The sequence below is a fragment of the Sitodiplosis mosellana genome, unplaced genomic scaffold, assembly GCF_009176505.1.
Source record: "Sitodiplosis mosellana isolate CC-2019 unplaced genomic scaffold, AAFC_SMos_1.0 Smas_scaffold_6191, whole genome shotgun sequence".
NCBI lineage: Eukaryota > Metazoa > Arthropoda > Insecta > Diptera > Cecidomyiidae > Sitodiplosis > Sitodiplosis mosellana.
Window position 1 is genome coordinate 1035126 of NW_022601432.1, and position 19808 is coordinate 1054933.

At 37.8% G+C, this 19808-nt stretch overlaps 2 protein-coding genes across 17 annotated transcripts in view; one reads left to right on the top strand and one right to left on the bottom strand.

Moving 5' to 3' along the window:
• Window positions 1–19808, top strand: part of LOC129576607 (anion exchange protein 3) — a 48887-nt gene that overhangs the window by 22310 nt on the left and 6769 nt on the right. For 6 of the 16 annotated variants that reach the window (XM_055461905.1, XM_055461904.1, XM_055461901.1 and 3 more), the window contains 6 exons: window positions 8042–8234; window positions 8895–9267; window positions 10554–10683; window positions 11850–12227; window positions 12314–12457; window positions 13994–14242. In XM_055461905.1, the coding sequence (XP_055317880.1) occupies window positions 8042–8234; window positions 8895–9267; window positions 10554–10683; window positions 11850–12227; window positions 12314–12457; window positions 13994–14242 (1467 nt within the window). Of the gene's footprint in view, window positions 1–8041; window positions 8235–8894; window positions 9268–10553; window positions 10684–11849; window positions 12228–12313; window positions 12458–12830; window positions 12870–13993; window positions 14243–19808 lie in introns of all 16 variants that reach the window. The other 10 variants (XM_055461918.1, XM_055461915.1, XM_055461916.1 and 7 more) reach the window with 2 other exon arrangements.
• Window positions 16742–19808, bottom strand: part of LOC129576608 (uncharacterized) — a 3879-nt gene continuing 812 nt past the window's right edge. Inside the window, exons 3-5 of the mRNA XM_055461919.1 lie at window positions 18224–19646; window positions 17073–18162; window positions 16742–16997 (exon numbers count right to left, since the gene is read on the bottom strand). Of these exons, the coding sequence (XP_055317894.1) occupies window positions 16882–16997; window positions 17073–18162; window positions 18224–19636 (2619 nt within the window). The 5' untranslated portion in view covers window positions 19637–19646 and the 3' untranslated portion in view covers window positions 16742–16881. The remainder of the gene's footprint in view (window positions 16998–17072; window positions 18163–18223; window positions 19647–19808) is intronic.

The following is a 19808-nucleotide window of genomic DNA, read 5'->3' on the forward strand; positions in this document are numbered from 1 at the left end:
TGCGTGTAAGCACAGACGAAAGTGGCTGTGGTTCAACATTATACTACCAAAAAACGGTTCAATATAACCAGTTAATGTGTTGTCATTTGGTTCACAACCCAAAATGGCCCGGGATTTAACTTTCATCGCACGCAAAATACACACAATATTTAGAAAGATTCATTCAACGATATATTCACCATACATTCCTTCTGTGTTTCGTTGTTGCGAACGTAAAACTGCCATGTCCTTGGTTAGTGGACAATGATGCTTGATGCGGTGTATGTGTGAATGAGTTTGTCGCCGCAACAAAACCGGAATTCATGTTGACAGCGCAATTCAACAATGGCATTATTGTGTGTGATTATACACATAAAAATGCGTGCGCGCGTGTGTGTGTGTGTGTGTGTGCTCCATGGACTTTAGATAAACGTTTCATGAAGCATTCAATTGAAACAAACTACAATGGAAATGTTCAATATTTATTAAATTCTTGTCATATTTCTTGTCACAACCTCACGAATAGGCCAACCGAAACATTTATATCGTTAGTAAGATAAATATTCATTATTTGCGCAGTCTCCCTTTCTTTTTTTCCATCTCGCGATATTCATACATACAGGCGAGTCTCGAACCCCTGGCAATAGAAAGCTTTCATACAGATTGGTTGAAACTATATAGGACTAACATAGCATCACAATGGTTGAAACAATCGCCGCTCACCTGTATTCCAATTGCGGATGTCTTATTTTCAGCAGGTTTCAATGGCATCTAAACGGTCTATTTTTATCGAAAATAATAAGGAAATGTTGCTCGCATTCAGGTCGCGTAAGTGTTTTTTTCCAGTAGCGACAAATAGCTTCCTTACATTCGGCGTTTTAATCAATTCGAATGCCATTAATTTGAATGAGTAGATGGTAATTAATGAAATCATTTATCGCATTTTTGTTACGCTTGAATCGGTGAAGCAAAAATGCAATTACTTGACAGCCATGGAATAATAAATACTCGATTTTGTTGCTTAATTAAGTTAAATAAATGTCCCAAAGTTGAAACCATAACGCCTAGAAATTTTCACTACTTTTCGGCTCTCTTAGCCGGAAAAATGCCAGTAAGTAATTTTTGTTCGTCTCTTTCGTCACCGTCAAATGATTTTCACATCATTTTCATCGGCATTGGATCGTAAAAAATGTTTCCATGTAGTTTGCCGTTAACTTTTTGAATTATAGCGAGGCACTGGATACTTGGGCTAAAAGTTGGAAAAAGTGTACAATACAATAGTTTGAACATGTTTTCCATCCGGATTCCGTGTGCGCGCACATACACATGCAGCTCGGTCAAGGTCATATATATATGTATATGCACATGAATGTGGGAAATGAAGCAATGAATTAACTAGTTGAGCATGCCTGTCTCGTTCCAGTCGGCGCGTTCATGCTTTCACTTTTAATCTCGCTCTCTCACTTCATGCACAGATATCAGTATGTGCTGTAGTCCTTTTTCCGTATTACAATGTTTTCACCATATAATATAGCAAATATTCTCAACGGTTTTGTGAACTTTCGGTTCCAGTTACACACATACATAAATCACTCTCTTTACAATTCGAAATGCAAGCAATACATGGTGGGCTGTGTGAGATTTGTGAGTGGGAGTTTAGCTGTAATCACTATGCGCCCAGGTATAAATGTACTTTGTGCGGTCATAAAATAAAACAACCGTAAAAAAAATTAGCGTTAGATGTAGAATACATAACTTTTTCTGCTCTGCATTGTCTTTCGCTCATTCGCTGGCTCTTTTTCTTGGTTGTGCTTCTGCTTTTGTTGTCAAACATAACCATTTTCCATTTGCCTTCGTTTTAACGAAAATACGGCACTTTGTGTTCTCAGTGTAATTCTGTGGCGTGACTGAAATTGTCATGGGAATTCAAAGAAAGACTTGTGACTGGCAAACAATATACGAACTTTTTGAACTCGTCGGAAAGTTAACTTCGAAGCTCTTCTTATTATGTTTCTCTTTCTCTCTCTCTCTCTCTCTCGCTTTCGATGCAATTCAAGAAATGTTTCCTTATTCTTTTGAAATTAGATCACATGAAATCTCCTCATTTGGATACGACATTCTGTATGTGATTTGAGCAGATGTTTTATTGCGTATTTCTGGATCAAAAAAATATGAGAAATAGAATACCAGCACAACATTCAAATGAAGAAAGCCCAACTTACAACCGGATATCCAATGTACATGGAAAAGTTTTGCGAAAATAATTCACTTTCATTGTCTATTGATTCACTTGGGATTTGGACGAACTTTTTCCGTGTGTGCGTGTGTTTGTGCTGGTGAACGCATACATTTTTACGGTGATGCTCGGGTCAATTTGATCATGTGTGATGAGAGGAGAATTCAAAATTTAAACGTCTACCTCATCGTTTTAAATCAATTATTCATGCATCATTTGCATTATAATCATAGGTTGAAGGTAAAATGTTCAATTTTTAATGCAACTTGTTTATGCGAGGATCTGTAAGGGCTAAAAGTAGACAATTTATGTAATGGCCATGTTACTAAAAAAAAAGCCCATATTAATGTAGATAAATCAATGCAATTTTGAAGCCAATCAAATAGTCACACAAATCACAAGCAGGAGGTAATCTCATCAATTCCCTCTAAAATTGCTTATACACACATGTAGATAATTTGATATTGATGGAAAAAAAGGGAGTAAACGGCATAGCATACGTAATGATTTGTTTTTTTGGGACGCCCAATCATTTAGCTTCGATTCCATTCTCAAACCGAGTGCATATTTGCTGCTGAGTTGGTCTGAACTGAGCTTATTTTGCTAATTCAGGCATCTTGCTAGCTGATATCCACCTTAATATAATTGATAAACAACGTGCTGTACAATGACAATTTTGCACCGTAAGTGGGTTAAAATATCTATTCAGGTAGCTGCGTTGGCAAAATCAGCTCAGCTCAGCTCAGGCCCACTCACCAGCAGCAAATATGCAGTCTCTGTTCTCAAATCATCCGATCGTAATATGATTGCGTTATAATCGTTGGTATTGCTATGAAAACGTTTGTTTCGGGCGCTTTTTGTTATTGATAAATCGAGTTGTGGGACTGTGAAATCGTCGGTGAGAGAAAACGTAGGTGGTAATATGGTATTCTATTCAGTAACAATCGGTGTTGAAATCGCTGCTTTTTTCCCAATATTATCGGATAGAAGTCAAGCCGAGTCTGATATCAATTTGAAATGCGTGAGCGCGTGCGTGTGTGTGTATCTTCTCTGGAAAATCATACTTAGTAACAAGTTTGCGGACTTTTCATTTTCGTGGTGTGCTATCGTCAACTTGTACAGCTTTCTTCTCTTTTCTTTGTGCTTTCGACATTTCACAATTTTGTTTTCCATGCTTTGGTTGTGAAATTTTCCGTCGGTTTGTCGCCGATGTGCCCGGAAAGTAATGTCCAATGCAATGAATGGAAACGGGAAATCAAATATCCATTTCAATTCATATGAATTGCGACAATTTGCATAACACGAGCCACACGCGCATATCATATCATACATCATGGATCTTTTTTAGATCTGACGGCGTGTGTTTTTGTGTTGCACGCTCATTTGCACGCGAGCAAAATGAATATCTCATATCTCGAAAATGAATGGGCGGCTCGTGTATTTTGTTGATTTTCTATAAATATGGGCGTCAGTTATTAAAATAGCGGAAAATCCCAAAACATCATAATCATTTGGGTATGAAAAAAAAGGAACCCACCGAACAATTCAAATGCATTGAAGGAAAATATGAAAGGTGATAGTAACCAACAAACGAAATCTACTTCATGGAAAATGAACGCCACATCATTAAACAGTACATTTCGATTTCATCAACGTTTCCAATGTACGGCGCTGCCATAGTAATGTAGATAGATGGACTTTTTCAACGGAATGAAACAAAAACCGATAAATATATATGGAAACGTGTGCACACGAACCGAGAACTGCCATAAAACAACAGTTACGAAATCATACGAGGTCCGAATATGATTTTGGCCCATGTCGTCCATATCGGCCAAAGAAAAATCGAACAACACTTGTTTGCTTTTCGCAAAATAAATGATCCAAACGTGATGCTCTTGCTTTCACTGCATCATCCACATTTATGAGTTCGCCAATTTGCGAGGAAATGGCATTGAAGCGATTTCTGGAATGCAAATCGAATATATGTGTATACCAGAAGGAGGGAGAAAAATTATTCTATATATACAAGTTCCGTCGATTTGTTTCCGTTCCGGATTAGTCTGCCGTGCGTGCGTGTTCTTTGCTCTCCCTATCACCGACAGCTTAGTAACTTTTGATTAGAAGCATTCAGTCAAACCAGATAAGCCATAAGCTTTCAGCAAAAGATCAACGTGCATCAATGGATATATGATTCATCGAGAGGAAAACACAGCACGCGAGATATAAACTCTTATTCTAATCGCCCGGAAGCGTATGAAAAATCGAAATCGTGAGATCATGAAATAAACCCAATCAATAAAATCCAACGAAATCGGATTATATATTATAACTATCTCATCAATTTGCTACGCACAGCCAGTTTGATTCCAAATGTTTGACTTTTTTTTCTCATTCTCTCTTTGCTCTTCACTCTCTTCAATCCCATTTCCAAGCAATGTAAAATGGATTTTTGGCTTTGTAATATTGGTATATATTCGCGGTCAAGGCTAATCGATTGGGTTGGAAAATTTGCATTCTTCCCAACCTGTATATTTTCGTACAGTTTTTTTTTATATTCAACCAATAGTTGGTTACAAAAGCTGAAATGAAGGGGAAAAAAAGTTTGAAGGAATTATTCATGGAGTCGCAAATAAATGAAGGAAAGACAAATACAAAACTTTTCCTTCAATTTGATTCTCTATTCAATCACTTAAGCGGCAATCACGTAGCGAAACTATTGTGATTGTCAACTTTCACCAATCTTACCAAGTGAAAGAATTTTACGCATTAACATCATCAACATTAATTGCCAATTCTGAAACATTGATTCCTATTAAACATATTCTAAGCAATTGATTCCGAAACAAAAGAATCAAATGTCAAATCACAGGATATACATATATATTGTGTGACGTCTTTTTTTTCTGCGTTCGTTGAAAGCTTATATTACAATTTCATGGTAATCACGACACATGAGACATGTTTCCAATTTCTTGCGAATCCAAACGATTTGATTCGACGAAAATTGAATTTATTGAAACTATCCATTTGATTGGTGAACATTTGGTTTTTTTATTTTTCGTTTGTTTTCGAGCGAATTATTTTATACGCAGCAAAAGCTCATTGGATTGTCAATTTGTGAATGACATTTTATTAATAAAAGAGGAACGAAATGTTGAAATTCGGCCGAGATTGACTTGTGGCAATTTTGCTTGGTTGCTATGAAATAAAAATCCATGCCACATCCATTCAGGAGAATACATAAAAATTCATGAACACTGCTGCAAAATTTAATAAAAACAAACAACATGTCAAGGAGAACAGTCATTATTCAAATATGAAATGAAGCAAAACGAAAGAGAAAAAAAAAACTCTTGACGCGAATCAAATGCTCGTAAGCCAGCCAGCCAGTCAACCCAGACGAAGAAACCCTTTTGGTATTTTTGTCGCTTTGTATGACACATCGATTTATTTACAGAAATTTATTTTATTCCACTGTCTGTCATTTCAATATTCGTTGTTGTTGTTGTTGTTGTTGTTGCTGCTGGCGTTTTTCTTCTTCTGTTAGCATGTTCAATTAATTCCTAAATGAAAGCAATGATATCGACAATTAAGCCTGCTTACATATTCATGCTTCAAAAATTTACACATTCCATTTGAACAATTTGTACATTTTAATATTCTTGCTTGTGCATTTGTTCCGAATCGTTCAAAGAATACGGAAATAGGCGCACATATACACACAAACGCACCCAGTGCAGAGGTTTTGATGGTAAATACATTGAATTTATCGTGGCAAATTAAGCAGCAATGAATTAAAAACTAGCTTTTGCCCTTTGCTTGTATTAGTAGTGAATTATTAATAGACATATCACTGGTCCTATCGTTTAATTGATTATTTAAGTTGAAAGTGTTCGTGTGTGTGTTGTCGTTTTGGACACAGCGAATGAAATGCGGAACAAACGGGAGTAAAATGATGGTCATCAAGAAGTTATTTGGGTGAAAGAAAAACAAATTGATCATTTTCAGGCAATTTGATATGCTCCACTGATTCTATGCCACTTTTACCATTTCACTTCTGGATTATAAATTTTTCCCCCCAACACTTTGACGTGCTTCGTCGTTTGCGCTGTTTGGCTTGGTAGCAAGAAATTGTAACGGTTGATAATACACTGAGCCGAAAGTGCTGTAGAACGGAACGTGAACGACACTTTTATCCGACACAGTTTATTCCGAAAGAAAAAGAATATTGTTTTTTTTGGTTTCTTTCCATCTCCCTCTCTCTAATTCTACACGCTTTCGCTCGGATTTTCTTTAATTAATCGCAAGATGTGTAAATTAAGCACATATGCATAACAAGCTTATTTACGCCCGCACTTTGCATGCAAATCACAAAATCAACAGAATCACTGCAACCGAACAAGGTCAAATATAGAACGAACACACGATATACAGGAACCATTTGTTTGCGCTCATCCACTTGAGGCATCTTCAGCGCCTGAGATGACGAGATATGCCATTGAAAACTTTCGACGATTTGCCAAACATAACGTTTTGCATATGAAACCATGTGATATTATATGTTTTTTTTTCTGTTGGGAATAAAAAAAATTACCGGAACGAAGCAGGAATATGAATCGTGTCAATTTTGAAAACCTGGGTACTCAAAGTAACACGCTCTGTGCATGTACATATATATATATATATATATATGAGCGGCAAGGGAAACGCACGCGTACACACGCATACATACACATTTTTCACATCCAAGTGCCAATGTTCGCACACTCGACAGCCTCTCTCATTCATTTAATGGACGTATTCTTTTTCATGTTATTTATTATAACCGTACATATTTCAAACAAACGATTAAAATTCCATGCAGATACGGCAGTATATGAGTTTTTGGGTGGAAAAAATTGGCGTGCGTACGATGGAGGTGGTGATGATGGTTGTGGCTCTATTTCGCCGTTATTCGAGCGGATACGATCACTTATTTTTCGCTGCAGAACAGCATAAATATTTATATATATATATATTTTATTGGCAGTCAAAGTGAAATGATTCATTTTGATGAATGTAATTCGACACTTGAAAATGATAAAAGATGAAAATCCCATCAATTTTATATGTGAACGAACGAAATGACGTCAGAGCAAAAGTAGACACAATATAATGTCAATGAAATACATTTTTGGGTAATGATAAATGAGCCAGAGAGGCAAATCGGCACACTTACTTTCGTTGATATTAGCACCTGTTTGCGCTGCTCAATCACCCTGAACAAATTTTCTTTGGCGATACTTTGTGTTCCGTGTTAGTGCATGCGTATGACCACTTCAATATAAGCTGTCATTATCGAATGAAAATGGATTTATTTGTATTGTGTTCATCGGTTACAATGGCGAATCGTAAATGAAGTCGAATGGAACAATGCGTTTTATTGTTATAGATTATTCGGATTTGGTAGCTGTAACATAAACATTATTGATATTGATCGTTGAATAATCAAAGTAACAGCGCGACTGATATACCAAGAACATTGAGGAATGAGGGTGTAGAATGAAAATGGAACGTGCCACACTATAACACAAAATAGATCCAAAATGCAAACATATACCTACAAATTCTTACTATACAAAGTTAGTCTCTCACCATCGCACCACTATTATCTCAAACCGTGCATCAAACGGTTCATCTACAATTTATACACTTTTAATCACACGCTGCTCAGATGTCTCGTAATCACATTATTTGATTTTGTTGTGATCACACATGCATACACATGTACCCATAGAGTATGTGAACTCTGTTTTTAATCGAATGCTTTTTCTCTTTTATCAGACTGACGGCAATGGAGGACCTGACGAGGTACAGTTGGATGCTGAAATGGAAAAAGTCTTTGCCGGACCGGGTAATCGAGCTGGAGCTGGAGCCGGAGACCAGCGACCGGAGAAATTCAATGTGGCACAGCTCATCGGCGATGCTGAGGCTAAAGACCGCGATGCACAACGATTCAAGGATTATGACAGTGATTGTAAGTGCTTTTTCTTGTTTTCGTCGATGGTTTTTTTTTTCTTCTTCGCCCGTTTTGGGTGATTTCTTTTTTGTATATATATCCGTTTGGCGATTGTCTTGTTTCAATGATGACAAAATTACACGCAATTTTGTATGAACGAACAACGAAATGGATGAACTCGAGCAAGAACCCATTTCAAATCAATTCTCAGCACCGTCTCATTTTCATATTTCTCGATTCAATGGAGCCCGTCAAGAATGCGTCTAGTCTAATAACACTTTCCAACAGCGAAAAAAATATGTGTGTATGGAACGTACTCGACCCAATGATTTGGAGACTTTTTGATAAGTGAGACTGACTGGATCGTCTCTCAAATCATATTTACAAAATTAAAAGGATATATTCCATTGATGCATTACGATTTTGGCGAATCTGATTTGTTTACATGGCTTATAGAAAATCGGTCGGATGACTTTTGATTTTTGAATTATGCGTTGCATTCGATAATGCGCTATTTGACTTCTCTGCAAATGACAGCGATGACATTTAGTGTGTTTTTTCTCCCTTTTAACGAACGTATATTGTTATTACAACTGAATGTGACAAGATATCGTCGCTCTTAAAAGATGGTACTTCATATTTGCAACTCATCTCTATGTATCTGATATCCATTTTCAGCTCATCGCAGTCAATCGTTTCCACACACTGCACGCAAACCACTTCTCAGCTCAATGAAACGAAAAGATTCGAAAGAATCGTCCACGACATCACAGTCATTTGATACAACCAGTCCGGCATCAACGGTGACGGGCACACCCGTAACATCACCGCAGAAGAGTTTATCGATTCGAGAGGAGAGCAATGAAGAAGCAATGCTATCGGAACGAGCTGGTCACACTGAACCACATTCGGATTCGAGTGACACCGAAGAGCGTCGTGTACAATTCAATCGAGCCAAATTTCAACTCGGTAGCGCCGGCGAAAATATCATCGAAGAAATGGAAATCGCTGACGATGGCACCGATGAAAAAGAGAAGAAAAAACACAAAGGGTAAATACTAGCTGATGTATACGGTTTTTTTTCTGTTTGTTCTTCTATTACTCAGTCTAAAAATTGATCTTGACATTAATTGGGTTCATAAGGAGCATATGAGTTTTTCTTTGGAATTGAAAGAGAATAAAACAAAACGAAACGAAGCGAAGCGAACATTTTTGGATGACAACGGAAAATAATTGGGAAAGTTTTGTGAAAATCTGAGTGGAAAAAAGAGACAACACACAAAAAATGACGTACGTAGAGATATGATGCGAAATGATATGTGCAACGAGTATTTGTTCGCTATTTCGTCCTGTGGCGAATGCAGTTGACGTATGCCATTTGTTCATCATCCCAGTCGAATCCAGCGAACTCTCGCCTGTTGATAATTGTGCATGTGCTTGCATTCTCGAGCGAGCGAGCGAGCGAACGCGAATTGCCCTCGTAAGCGAATATCGTAGTAGTATTGTAGTTTGTACAACAGTCACAAGCTGCCACTTGTTATCGATTTTCGTTGGGAAAGTGCGTCATTCGTTACTACGTTCACCTAGAAATGGGAGCGATTCGGTCATATGCATAATCCTCCATACCACAATAACACAGTGCTCCGCACATTCTTTTTTTTCTTTCCCAGTAGCTTACATTGATGCGACGATGATGATGATGATGATGATGATAATGATGAACACAACAAAATATTCCCACCAACAAAATCAAGGACTGAACAAACTGGCAAAGAATTTCTTTCATATTCTTTTTCCCTCTCGCCTCTCCTTTTTCTACACTAGCTCACTCGCTCGCCCCATTCTTGCACGTTATGCATTCCGTTTCATTGTCTTTATTAATATTAAAGTGATGAACTTGAGTTCGGAAAATGCTTCGAAATTGATAGCGATGTTTTTGTTTTGCCACTCAATGATTTTTGTTTGGATAAAGCTCATTGTATAGCCGCCTTATATCAAGGTCGTCCCATTATCCCATATAATACACTGATAAAAAACAAACTCACCAAATACGTCCGTACCGCTGAAGAAGGAAAAAATCACATTAAATTGCTACTACATTTTCTGTGCATCCTTTTCGCTTTTGTTTTGTTTTATCCAGCAACTTCATTTCCTTTCCCACACCCACACTGGAGCTGGGATGAAGAATGCTTATTGTTGGAAGTGGATTCGATAAATTTTCGCTCGAAAACATGGAAATCATTTACAATTTGCTCAAATTGTTGTTGAACAAGCGAATATTTAAATAAAGGCCATTTCACATGTTGGATAAGTACAATTTTAATTTTAATTCCTCAGTCGTCACCAGCACTACAAACGGCGTAAATCATCGATGTCCGATCACCATCATCACCATCATCGTCGTCCGACAAATGAATTTAGCCCAGACGGCCGGATATCGGTGCAACCCGAAGACGTTCTACTTAAGGTAGGTCAATTTATTCATTTTGGTCATTTATCGATTAGCCAGACCATCGGAACGAATTCCATTGGGGAAAACTTACGCGAACGGTGTTTTACCTTTGGAAAGGTAACATAATCCACGGAAGTTCATAGCAGTCGTCTCGCGAACATTTTTACTGAGAGTCACACATGGCATTCCACCTCACCATTAAGTTTAGGGCGCATATTTTACACAACCAATTTTTGAAAATATCTGGGCAACGATTGATTGCACGTGGTCGCACTTGTCAAAGAGTCAAAAATTGAACTATTTTTATCTTATTTTTCAACACATTTTCTTTACTCACATTCAATTTTATTCTTATTTATACCATCTTTTATTTATATGCCAAACGACGTTTCAATAGAACCATTCTTTTTATAGCATAAAACATCTCTCTCACTTGATACACAAAAACATTGTTCTCGTCAATGGCGGTCACGATCGGAAGGGAAAAGTGCCATCTGAATATGTTTGTGCGTGTGTCTGCCCTCTCTTCACTCACACCCCTTTCGGTGGCGCACATCGCTTTTGAAACAATTGGAATGACATCGAACCAAAATGCTTTTTAACAGCGAAGTTTTCGACTTTCTCTCGAGCAACCAAAATTAATAATTACATCAATCTATTTCGAGTATTATTCAGAGATGACTTCCAATGGTATGCCATTGCATAATATATGTGATGTGACGAGAGAGAGAGAGAGAGAGAGAGAAAAAGTGGGATTTCCCAAAGAGTTTCGATCATTTATTCGATTTCAATTGAGTTTTCGGCGAAAAAGCGCTTGAATGGAAAAGGTTCTGCAAAAAAAGCAATAACAAAGCTCTTCTTTGTACGATGTTTTATTGTATTTCTTTTTTGTTGCTATTTTGGGTACCTTTGTATTTGTATCGTTACTGTCCCCACCACCACTGTTCAGTGTATGTTTCTCGACTATTACGATTCATAACTTTCTGGCGGCGAAGTAGCGTTTGGCGATTTTTCTACTGCGAATTTGACTAAAAGCAATGTCAAATGCAATGAATGCCTGGAACTCACCGCTTACAAATTGATTTAAGAAAAGAAAAGAGGAAATAGGAAAAAATAAGTAATCACTTACCATTGCTTAGCAACAACAATTGAAAGAATCTGTCTTTTGCTGAACATTCCAGGAATCTCACATGGATGACTTGATTTCACATCGTTCGGATGATCCACGAGCGTTGCGCCGACATCGAATCCAGCCTAGTGAAAAATTGCAGCGAACGCAACCACTAATATCGCCAAAAAAGCAATTCGATCATAGTCCACATGAGATATTTGTGCAGCTCGATGAGTTGCAAGGCATGGATGAATGGAAGGAAACGGCCCGTTGGATCAAGTATGAAGAAGACGTTGAAGAAGGTGCCGATCGATGGGGTCGGCCACACGTCGCCCCATTGTCGTTCCACAGCTTGCTGAATTTACGTTTGTTCCTCGAACAGGGGGTCGTTTTGCTCGATTTGGAGGAGCGTGACTTTCCGGGTGTTGCATACAAAGTCATTGAAATGGTAACGCTATTCGAATTTCGAATTGATTGGATGTGTGGAATGATTTATGTGTTTCGATTGTTTTTTTTTTTTCCTTCAATTCACAGATGGATAGCAAAGAGCTTATTCATCACGATGACAAACCGAAGTTGTTGCGAGCACTTTTGTTGCGACATCGTCACGTTAACGAGAATGCTAGTGGCTTTCCATTTGGCGCCCGACGAAAGTTCAGCAGCTACACAAGTTTACAGGTAATTTGATCGATGATTCCAAAACTTCAATCGAAATCGTCAAAAATTCATCAACATTTCCATTTGCATACAACACACACACACACACACACACACACACACACACATAATTCATTCCTACAAATTTGAAATTAAATATTCAACGAATACCATGTTCATTAATCAATGTGTGAATTTTAGTGTTTTTATTCGTTTTTTTTTCTTCACCCAAATGACGCCAATCGAAAAATCGATTCGATAAAAATTATATTTATCCATCTTTCGGAGCCATTTCATTGTAAAAACAAAAACGGATATATAATTTTTTTCAGAATAAGTGTAGAACTAGCAAAATAATGGCATTTAATGTTTTAAATCAAACCAATTATTTTAGAGTTTATCTCAGCAAACGGATCATCTGATCTTCTATTCGGTAATTTTGAGTATTTTGTTATAATTGGACCTTTTTTTCACTTGTGTTTTTCCGTCTATTTGTAAGAATCACTTGATGTGTGGGTGTAGATTGAGTGCAGCGCAAGCACATTTTTGTAGACAGTAGAGAGAGAGAGAGAGACAGACATACAGAGAAAAATAAATGGCATGGAAACTGTTTTTTTTTTCTTGATTTTTAATTAAATCGGATTTTTTTGTTCTTTGATTGAAAGCTTGAGAGTTTCGACTAATGATTTTAAGTTGAAAATTTGATTTAACATCCTTGAGGCAAATACTGAATTGTGCAATTCTGACGCCCTCTTAAATAACCAACACTCGCTTTTTTCCTTTAATCTCACTTTTTTTGGTTTTTTTTTTTTTTTAAAAGTATTTGCTCGGAGCGTGTTAATATCTGTAAATGTTTTTCTCCTATTGTGTCTATGTAAAGCACACCGTTTTTCTCACATTGTGTTCGATGTCGTAAAGTGATCACACACAGTTTTTTCACCGTTCATTCGTTCGTTTGTGTGTATTCGTTCATTCTCTCCCTTTGCATCATCGGCGCTTATTTTTAGAGAGGAAGAAGAAAATAGATAGAGAGAGAGAGAACAGAGAAGAAAAAAAGCGTATTTTACTGGTTCGACAAGAATTCATGCTTTTTCAAGGAGAAAATGCGCAAAACATGTTTTAAAAATAAACTGGCAATAAGCAGTGCGATTCAATTAGATAAAATGTATGAAATTAGAGCTGTTATTTATTTAGCGCTTTGAAACCACTTTAAGCGATAGTTAATACACATATACATCAGCGTCTGTAACGTGTGTCTAGCGTTTGCAATAAGTCATCAATCATCATTCTTCATCTGCGATGCATATCATGTTCATTTTACCATAATTAAATCGTCAGTCTGTGAAAATTAAATTTTGTGGATTTGGATTTTTCTTCTATTCTTCTTTGTACTTTTCTATTGAAACGAAATCCCTTCCCCGACCCCATACATGCACATTCACAATTCCAACAACCTGCTATGCGTGAACATTCACGCGGCATCATTGCGTTTTTATTTCTGCAAACGAAATTCGGAATTGAAACACCAAACCAATAAATGAATTTATGTACACATAGCATTTGTGGGACGATGAGATACGTAATAAAGCAAACGGCGGTTTGAATACTTACGGTAGCACAATTTTTAATCATATTCACAACAACAATATTCATGGAATCAACGGACTTGGTGATGGCGCTTGTATCAATAACAATCATAACAATCACATGAATCAATGCAATGGATCCGATAAATTGCCACCCGACCTGTTTGCCATTTCGTTTAGCGAACGAATGCGACGCCATTCGACAATGTCGCATAAAATTGTAATAACCAAAATCATAATAAAAAAAAAACAACAACATTTTCTCAACGAAAAATTCATCAGAAGTATGGAATTGTGAAGCTCAGAACATAATTAAGTCAAATCAAAACCAAACCATGTATACCGTATACATTTTTCCAATGGAATAATGTCACAGAGGTTAAAGTCTGTGTTAACAAATCGAAATTAAATTCCATCGGTATATATGTTGAAAGAGTACTTTTCCGTGCTTCTCATTGATTTTTCGATGAATTTACTCGAATCAAATGGAAATTTTTCCCATTTTTCGATGCATTATTTGAATGCTTCATTTTTGTTTCGAACTTTCATCCTTTTTTTACTTGTGAAAAAACCACAACATTGATTTTGAACTGTTTTTCCCTTTCATTGTAATTTATTTTCCGTTTTGTTGTGTTTACTGTCAATCTTTGTTGCACCTTTGTATTTTTGATTGGTTTTGTTGTGTTCAATCAAACCAAATAAATTGCTGTCTCTTCGAAACGAATCAACAACGAAAAGCCTTGATTGTGTCTCTATGAATAGAATGTGCTTTTTGCACTGACGCATGAGACTAGCGATATTCTATGGAATTGGCGAATGGAAATTGTGTTGATTTTACCTTCAATAGATCAAAATGGTATCCATCACATAAGTACCAATTATTCATCGAAACATTTTGAATTGAGATAAAATGAGCAAACATCCTTTCTCTCAACGTACACTCTCGACGCATTTGTTGTAAATTGTAGTGTACTCGAAGAAAATCTCGTATTCAATTCAACCGAATTCATCGCAGCAGATGCTTTCGACTCGCTTAGCCCGAACAATATTCATCAAAGGCGATTTGTTTTTTTAAATTGAATTGTTGTCTGGAGCATAAAAAAAACACGAACAAAATAAACCTGTTATTCCATGAACACAGCCAATAAATGCAATAGATAGCATGCGAAGGTGGAAAGCCAATTTTTTTTTCCATTTCCAAGAAGAGATTTCTTTCGAACAAAAAGGAAAATCATTTTTTTTCCATGTGCGTGGAACTTGGATGTGGGCGAAAAAAAAGTGAAGATTTATAGTTTTATATTTAGCCATACGCCACCCGACACATTGGCTGCAGAGAGAGAGAGAGAGAGAGAGAGAGAGAGAGAGAGAGCGACTTTATTTAAAGTTAAACCAGACAATACAATTTTATTTTTGCTGACATCGGTGTCGCTTCCATCATTCAGGACATCATTTTAGCACATGAATTGTTCCTCTCGCCATATTCGTACCATCGCCATTTTTCTGCCATACACCAGTGTGCTCGTTGACAACACATGCCCCCAATACACACACATACATATACGAAAACTGAATAAAATTCAAATTATCATATTCATGATTCAATCCAATGAAAGGAAATTGTTCATTTCTTTTGTACTTGCATCCAATTTCTTGGCCGCTATACTCGCTCATAGCTTAAATTGTTCTCCCCAGTGAATGTGGCTCTTCCTTTTTCTTTGCATACTCGTACAGAACGGCCACGAAATCGAACTGAAATAAAACAAAGGGAACTAGGTTATTGCTCATAGGCTAAGTTCGTCTATTTCCTGTGTCTCGGCATGCATTTGTATCATTTTTCTCCCCGAAGCACACCGAACATCCAACAACAACAATTTAATAATGTATATATCACAAACTGCAATGTTTTTCTGCACTGATTACGGTGTTCCGCCACACGACGATCGTCGTCGTCGTCGTTGAAAATAAGCAAAATATCGCCTGAGACCTACATTGTTCTTTTCCACCATTATTGAATATATATATATATATATATATGTGTGTGTTCTTGTTGCAAAGTTTATCAGAGCACGCGATGTGCCACCGAAGAACGACCCCATACACAATTCGCATAAATTTATTCGACTGTTTGTCACTGTGTGCTGCGTTCCACCGACCATAAACTGATTCAATATAGCAATCAATAACCTTTTGTGGTATCACATGACGATGGCTTTTCTTTCGGTCACAGTCAATATTTTTTTGGCTTTTTTTTCTGTCTTATTTTCTCTTATTTTGAAGAGACTTTTTTTACCGCTTATTTATTTGTCGCTTTTATTCTACCGTTTATACATTTTTGGTGGTCATTTGTACCGCACTTTAGATTGTTTTGTTTTCCTTTTCTCCTAACTGTACCCAAGAAACAATTGTTAACGCAAATACATCCATTACCAAGCGTATGCAAACGGTCGAATTAAGGCCCGCATTTGTGTGTAGTTTCAGTCATTTTTAACGTCACAATGGAAGTAGAAAAAAACGGTAAAAACAAATCAATTAGAAGGATATAAAAACGATTATGAATCAATTGATAACAAAATAACAAATCACGTGTGAAACAAGGTCATAAATAGACCCACCTCGAGTATCATCCAACTGTACGCTTCACTTGAACTAGGTCCATTTATGACTTTGGTAAATATTGGTGTGGATATTGAAATTGACCAACTGACTGAGAAAATCTTACAACAACTTACCTACGGGCTTAAGCCGTATTACATCGTGTATTTGCACACACATTTTAATGTACAAAGCCACAAAAATCAAGCTTTGATAATAACTAATCGTTAATGTTTTATTTTATTCTCTTGATCTACGCTCTACTTTTCATCGACAGCATTTGATTGGCCGACTCGATTGGTCATCTCGACATTTTGGCCATATCCTTTCTGGTGGTAACACAAATGATTCGTGCACATTCAAGTCGAAAACCATACAACGGCCTAGAATGAACGAATTGAACTCGAAATTGAAATACAATAAAACATGAATGTGATTGTATTGTGTAGATCACATACCTCTGTACAAGATGCACTTCGCCGCACAGATGTCACGATGCCAAGTAGCAGTAAAAGCGTTCTGATCATTCATTGGGCTTGAGTGCCAGTTTTTCTGGAAGGCTATTTTCTTTGACCCCAATAACCCAATTCCTTTATCAGTTGCATCGTAATGTATTCGCTGCCATAATTGTGGTTTGGCCTTACGATTTTTGACACGAATCTTGCAAATACTTGTGTCACCAATTTTCACAAAACCTGGCAAATCGGATTCCGCTTCCGGCTGTTTGGATACTTTACGGCTGCGATGGCCTGCAACTCGACGTCGTTGACGTAGTTCACGCCGTCGTATGCGTCGATTGTACCGTCTCACTGCCTCTTCGGTATCCAATTGCTCTGGATTGTGGCTTTCGCGCTCACTTCGACGCTTTTCCCGGTGCTTCTCAGCTTTTTCGGCTCTAGTTACATTTGCTGTTGGCTTTTGGCTGGCATTTTGTTTTCGATCACGTTGCTTGCGCCGTCTGCTTCGATCAGTCACAATAACCGGTGGGAGTCTCACATCCTTGTGTGGGCGACAATCTTTGCACACTTTGAATCGGTCACTTTTTGTGCTTCTCGGAAATCGCCGCAAGCAATTGGCACAGGTTTGTGATGTATACGGCTCTGGTGTAAGCACAACATCCGTTTTGCCGTTCTTTTTTAGGCTAACTATGAACTTTCGCTGATCTGGTGATCGTTTTGTTCTTTTCACACCGATTTTCGAATTTGATGGGAACGCCGCATCACCAAGGAATACAACTCCTGTCTCATTGTTTGTTATGTGTTTAGCCATCAAATCCATTTCGCGATTAGACTCGATGTACTTGTGCAACGATAGCTGTGCGTACTTTCTTCTGGCGTATGTAGCCAATGAATCTGTCAGCATTTTGATTTTGTGCTTAATGAATGATTTCCATTGTGATCCTCGCGGCGATACGGATGTGATCGGATAGCTTTTCAAGTCGCGCTGTTCTTTGTGCACGTACTTTCTGGTCATTTTCGTGGCCTGTTTGTCGCGCATTCCTTGTCGCGCACCCCAGTGATATTGAATACTCGATAATTTGATGTTGGTCTGTGAAATGAACAACAACAATGCAAATCTATGTTAATTTTCATATGATATTTCAACTTACTTCAATTCCAGTAGCGAGAGTCCGACGCACGCAGGCCATTTTTGTTTTCTGGCCGGGATCAATTCCTGACTCATACTTGTAACCGCCTTTGCTGACTGGCTTTTCGTACTTTGCTTTGATTTCAGACAGAGTCACGCCGGCTCCTTTGCGTTTGGGTCTGCTAAACAACACCGACACGGCACTACTGTTGGTTTGAATTTTGTGGTGAAACTCTTTCGAACCGGTTCTGAGCTGTCTGATTTTGTCCATATCGAACACAATTCCCCATGCCTCGTCTTTGTTCTCGCCTTGCTTGTAGTATGTACGATAATCAGCACGGATATCCCTTCCCCGTTCATTTCTCAACTGGCCAATGAAATCAATCAAATCTTTATGGTCGAATGGTATGTGCTTCAGTTTTGTATCACAGAGTGGAATAGCGGCGAAATTCTTCACTTTTGGTATCTTCGGTACCGACGGCTCTCGATTGTTCACTGGATCACGATCGTATGCTTTCCACTGTTCACGAAGGTGAGCCGTATCGATCAAAAATTTCTCGACAATTCGTTGCATGCCTATCCACATCCACAAAGACTCGAACCAGTCCTTTTGAATGTATTCGTACATTGTGAAGTATTTTACGAATGATGGGCCACAAAGCTGAGACACTTCCTTAAACAGTATTTCCATCTTCGACTTTCGACTTTCATCATCATCATAAGTCCAATCTTCATTATACATCAAATTTTTCATCGTATTTCGAATGTCAATGTCATCGAAAGGCAAGTATGATGCATCATAAATAACGCCAAGTGGGCTTCCTTTGTGATTGAATTCATGGCACTTTACACGTAGAAAGTGGGTCAATCTCACCCAACAGTGCGTCTCCAAATTTGTCTTCACATTGGCCACATACTGGTCCTTGAGAGCATAAACTTGGCGAGTCATTTGATGGCGGCGTGGCCATTCAAAGTTGGGGCTACCTTGGGTCACCATCGCGAGAAATTCGTCTGGCATTTGGGCTGTGAGTGGATCGTTGATGTTGTTCGATGTGACACAGTTGAAACAGTCTGTAATCAAATTTGCTCCGTTTTGATTCACGAAGAAGTCCAAATTGCCATCATCAAATGCTTCGTTAATTGTGTAGAGCATTAACATCGATGCAAGATGCATGACTTTCGTAGCATTCAAACATTTCTCGAAGAACTTATGGATCAGAAATTCTCTTTCTGTTTCTGTTAACTTCGGATTAATTATCGAATTAAATGCCAATTTGATCGCGCCGATTTCGATTGTGCCATTTTCTGTCGACTGTTTTTCTGGATCTTCTTTCCGATTGACACGTTTTTTCTTCACAATTGAGTGCTTTTTCATCTGGACTTTGTTCTCCCTTGGCTTACCAAACGTCTTATTGTGCCGCTTACGCCTCGCCATTGCGATGGATCTAAACGAGAGAAAATAAATTGTAGAACGAATGAAATGTTTGTTGCAAGCGATTAGCGATTGTGAAATTGGTTAACGCTACGGAAATCGAGAACAATGCACTGATTGATCGCTTTAAACGAATACGATAACAATGTGATGATATTCATCAGTCCGTCGCCAT